This window comes from Palaemon carinicauda, unplaced genomic scaffold (assembly GCF_036898095.1).
Source record: "Palaemon carinicauda isolate YSFRI2023 unplaced genomic scaffold, ASM3689809v2 scaffold3634, whole genome shotgun sequence".
Taxonomy (NCBI): domain Eukaryota; kingdom Metazoa; phylum Arthropoda; class Malacostraca; order Decapoda; family Palaemonidae; genus Palaemon; species Palaemon carinicauda.
Window position 1 is genome coordinate 12,501 of NW_027171318.1, and position 5,000 is coordinate 17,500.

Below are 5,000 nucleotides of genomic sequence, written 5' to 3' on the forward strand. Positions count from 1 at the left end.
TTTATCCTTCCGACAGCAATCATTACCCAAGACAAATATCAAGATAGAAGGTAAAGAATGTCTTAGTTTGTTAGATTCAGGAAGTACTGTAAATCTCATAGGGCTCCATACCTTAACTGATTATTTGAATATACCTATTTCTGCAATTAGGAGTGAGGATACATTAATTCAGGGGATAACTGGCAATCAGCTTAACAATGTAGGAGCCATAGATTTAAACATTGAATTGCTAGAGAAGAAGTGTCAAGTGCCATTTTTGGTTTTGCAAGAAGTAGCATTTCCCGCTCGAGCTTTGATTTCTTTTGCAACAATGCAAGATTTTGGCATAGTTTTTGATTGTCAAGACAGAAGATTAGTTCTAAAGGGAAATAATCAGGAAGTCTGTTTCCAACTTGTTGATGACAAGTCCACTACAAATTTGGCCAATTTGCAGGGGACCGCTTCGATAGTTGAAACACACTCCGGTTCAGAAAGAGAAAGGGAAATCAAAGTAAAATCAGAAGAAAGGGAGAAAGAAGAGAATTTAGCAATTGCACCCAGAAAGGGGGAAATTACTTCTTGTAAAGGCAGCACACATACTAAGGAGAAAAATGTCGACAGAGAATCTGAGAGAATAGATAAAAGGGAATTCCAAGAAGTTTTGCTGCTAGGCACATTGAATTCACAAGAATTAAGACACTTAAGAGAAACAGAATCTCAAAAAGGAGGAGATGAAGATTCATGTTTTTGTACTCAAGTACAAACTGGGGAAATAAGTCTGATCAGCACAGCAGATGCAAACAAAATAAGATTTAGGCTAGCTAGAGATGTAGTACTACTGCCCAATACTCTTACTAGAGTACATTTGATAACCCGCCTACACACTAATAATGATGTAATCTTGACCCCAGAAGGATTACCAGAATATGTCAGAATGGATAACTCATTAGTTCAGATGGAGGGATTAGCCTGTACTACTTATGTCATGAATTATTCTGATAAAAGACTCCATTTGTTAGCGGGTACAGAATTTTGTACAGGAATAGAAGTTACACACAAAATGATTCCGTTAGAGGAGGAAGCATTCTTTACCATAGGAAACATTGATGCAGGAATAGATAGGGAGATAGATAACACCGATTTTCCTGAGTACCGTAAAAGGTTAATAGAAACCTTAAATAAATATAGGCAGGGCATAGCAATTACAGGTGATAGGTTAGGTAGGACTGAGGTGTTAAGACATAAGATAATCCTAGATGATGGAGCCAAACCCTTTTTCATACCTAATTATAAATTACCTATCAGCCAACGTCCAATAGTAGATAAAATGATAGAAGAAATGAAAGAAGAAGGAGTGGTCATACCCTCTAAATCACCTTATAATTCTCCCATGTTGTTGATTCCAAAGAAAGATGGAAGTTACAGATTAGTGATTGATTATCGCAAGTTGAATGCGAACACAGTTCCTGATAGGATGCCCATGCCTGTAATAAACGATGTTTTGGCTCAGTTAGGAGGAGCAAAGATCTTCTCATCCTTAGATCTACTAAGTGGATATTGGCAAGTACCTTTAGACGAAGAATCAAAGCCATTAACTGCCTTCAGCACACATAAAGAACACTTAGAATTTCAGGTAATGCCATTTGGGTTAACATCAGCTCCATTGACTTTTGTAAGGTTAATGTTACAGATCTTAGGAGACATAGAGAATGTGTCAGTCTATTTAGATGATGTCATTATGTTTAGCAAAGATATAGAGAGCCATTTCGGAACCATAGAAATCGTTTTAGAACGACTAAGACTGGCAGGATTAAAGATAAAGGTTAAGAAATGTCAATTCTTGAGGAAATCATTAGAATATTTAGGACATGTGATCAGTGCTGATGGATTACGCATGCAAGAAGGAAAAATAAAGGCGATTGTGGAATATCCTGCTCCACAAAATTTGAAAGGTGTAAGAAGATTTTTAGGGATGATAGGATACTATAGACCATTTGTCAAAAATTTTGCTACTATAGCTAAACCATTGACAGAATTAACTAAGAAGGATGTAGAGTTTGAATGGAAAGCAGAGCAAGAGGAGGCTTTTCAAAAGTTGAAGGAGACATTAATCCAAGATCCTATCTTAGTGTATCCAGACTTTAGCAAGCAATTTTACTTAGCATGTGATGCTTCGAATACAGGAATAGGAGCGGTTTTGTTACAGAAGGCAAAAACCCGAATGAGGGTAGTATATTATGCAAGTAGAGTCCTGAATGCGGCCGAACGAAATTACAATACCACAGAAAAGGAATGTTTAGCCATTTATTGGGCACTGAGAAAGTTTCGGCACATTTTGTTAGGACACAAAGTAAATGTACTTACTGACCATAAACCCATCTGTGACCTATTTAAGAAAAGAGCTTTCACTAATAACTTAAAGTTTAATCGATGGTTTATTAGTGTGCTAGAGTTTGCTCCAGAATTTAGATACATTCCAGGTAAGTTTAATACTTTAGCAGATGGATTATCTAGAGCACAAGAGGATACTGAAAGAATTATCACAACTAACACTTTTTGTTTCAGCTGTCAGGTCGTAGACTTAGATTTGGAGAGAGTTAAAATAGAACAAGAGAAACAAGAAGGTATCAGGAAAATAATAGGAGATTTGCTACAAAATGAAACCTCTAGGTCAGATTTTGAATTAATAAATGGGATATTATATAAGAAGGCTAAGGATAGGAGTGCTTGCTCTAGACTATATGTGCCTGACACCCTGACTAAAGAAGTATTAACTCTAACACATACCCACAAGTTGGCAGGACATCCAGGAATCAAAAAGACTCTGAGAACAATAAATAGAAATTATTTTTGGCCTAAGTGCAGCGAAGAAGCAAAGCAATTTGTAAATGAATGTCAAACTTGTAATAGGCATAAAGGTCATGTAAATGTCAGAGCTCCTTTAGAAAAATATCCTAGTAATTTAAACCCTTTTGAGGTAGTTCAGATGGATCATATAGGACCCTTTCCAAAAACTTTGAGAGGAAATAAATATATACTGGTATTCATTGATTATTTGACTCGGTATTTAGAAATTGTCCCAGTCAGAGATAGAACTGCAGTTTCTGTTGCAGAAGCTTTAAAGACCCGAATACTCACAAGACATTCGTGTCCGGAGGTACTTTTGTCGGACAATGCACCCGAATTCACCAGTGAGGTAATGAAAAAGCTTTGTGAATTTTTTGAGATAAAGAAATGCGAGATAACCCCTTATAAGCCGAGTTCAAATGGGACAGTGGAAAGGGCCAATAAGAAGATACTGGATGTACTGCGAACTATCATTAGTCCAACTACAGAAGATTGGGACCTAGCGTTAGAGGACGTTCAGTTTACTTTGAATAACACAGTAAATGAGACAGTAGGAGAAACCCCACACTTTTTGCTTTATGGTTATCAGAAAAGACTGCCAAACTCATTGTTAGATGACGCAAAACCTCCTAGGCACACATATGATTACCAGGACTATATAGCTTGGAAACTGCAAAGAACCTTTCAAATAATAAGACAAACCAGACAATCTTTAGAAAAGGGCCAACAGGTAAATAAGAAATACTATGACACAACTAGTTCCATGACTGACCTGAAGATAGGCTCACAAGTATATATAAAGGTACATGTAAAGGAAGGACCAAATGAAAAGGTATCTCCCAAATTTGAAGGTCCTTATAGAGTGTTAGAAAGGGAAAGGAATAATAAATTTAAGCTGATACATGAACAGAATTTAGATGTAAGGTATGCCCATTGGAATCATATGAAGGTTGTAAAAACTAATCCATGGTCCTCTCAACTTCTACAGGAAGTGGTGGAAAAACTTCCTTCTGATCCTACCCCTGGTGGTCGGTATCACTTGCGAAATAGACATTAAAAGTGGGGCCTTGATACAAAATCATGGAAAAGGTGAACTGTTAACAGATTTTGCTGTAGTAAAAATTAATGTCAATTCAATATTAGAAAGGGAAGAACATTTGAACCAGTTAGATAAAGAACTACGGAAGTGCATACTAACCCATAGTGATTCTGCCTTTGTAGAAGTATTAAGAAATTTACAGGGTAAAATTGAAGACATTGTCAGGCCTCAAAGAAACAAGAGATCTTTGTTACCTTTTGTAGGAAGTGCATTTAGTGCTTTGTTTGGAGTGGCTACAGAAAACGATGTAAAAGGTTTGACTGATCGTGTAGAACTAATCGAGAAATGGGCTAATCAGAAGGGTAATCTTATAAGTACTCTAATAGAAAATAATAATAAGAATGTAGAGAACATAAAAAAGATGGTGGAATTTATTAATCAAGTTAACGTGAATGTTTCTGATAAAATAGGTGACATAGAACAAGTGTTTAAGTTGGTTCATGAAGTAGAAATCGAGATTGGTGATCACAAGGAATCTGTGAACGGACTAATAAATGCACAAAAGGGAATACTCAGCCCTGCTATCATTTCTCCAAAAACTTTGAAAGGAATTATCGATTGGTGTATGGTAAATAGCCATTCCAAACCTTTGCTAGAAGATATATTTTGGTATTACACAGTGTCAACTGTGAAAGTAACAAAAGGGTATTTGTTGGTATTGATCCCCTTCAAGGGTATGAATTTGTTTGACCTATATACAATACATCCTTTCCCAGTTAAGATAGGAAATGCAACAATAATTTGGAACCATCCGAAGGTTCGTCTAGCATTGGATAAGAACAAGTTGTTGATGATTATTTTAGAAGAAGGTGATTTAGAACAGTGTGTGTTGATAAGTGAAAGTCAATCCATGTGCGATTTTGTGCAAATTAAGCAACCTATGAGCAATTTTCCGTGTATCCAAGGTATTTTCTTTGAGAATTATGAGTTGATGAGAGAGTGTAAATTTGAAACCTTTGCTTTGCCATACAGGGCATTACATTTAGGTAATGAGATTTTTGTTTATGTACAAAGTACTAAAAATGCAGAAGTTACTTGTGATGGGAAGACTCAAACATTTCAGTTAGGAAACTTG

At 36.2% G+C, this 5,000-nt stretch overlaps 1 protein-coding gene across 1 annotated transcript in view; it reads left to right on the forward strand.

Annotated features, from left to right (window-relative positions):
• Positions 1-5,000, forward strand: part of LOC137636710 (uncharacterized) — an 8,128-nt gene that overhangs the window by 2,548 nt on the left and 580 nt on the right. The window contains exon 2 of the mRNA XM_068369090.1: positions 3,815-5,000. This exon is cut by the window's right edge and continues 580 nt beyond it. Within this exon, the coding sequence (XP_068225191.1) occupies positions 3,815-5,000 (1,186 nt within the window). The remainder of the gene's footprint in view (positions 1-3,814) is intronic.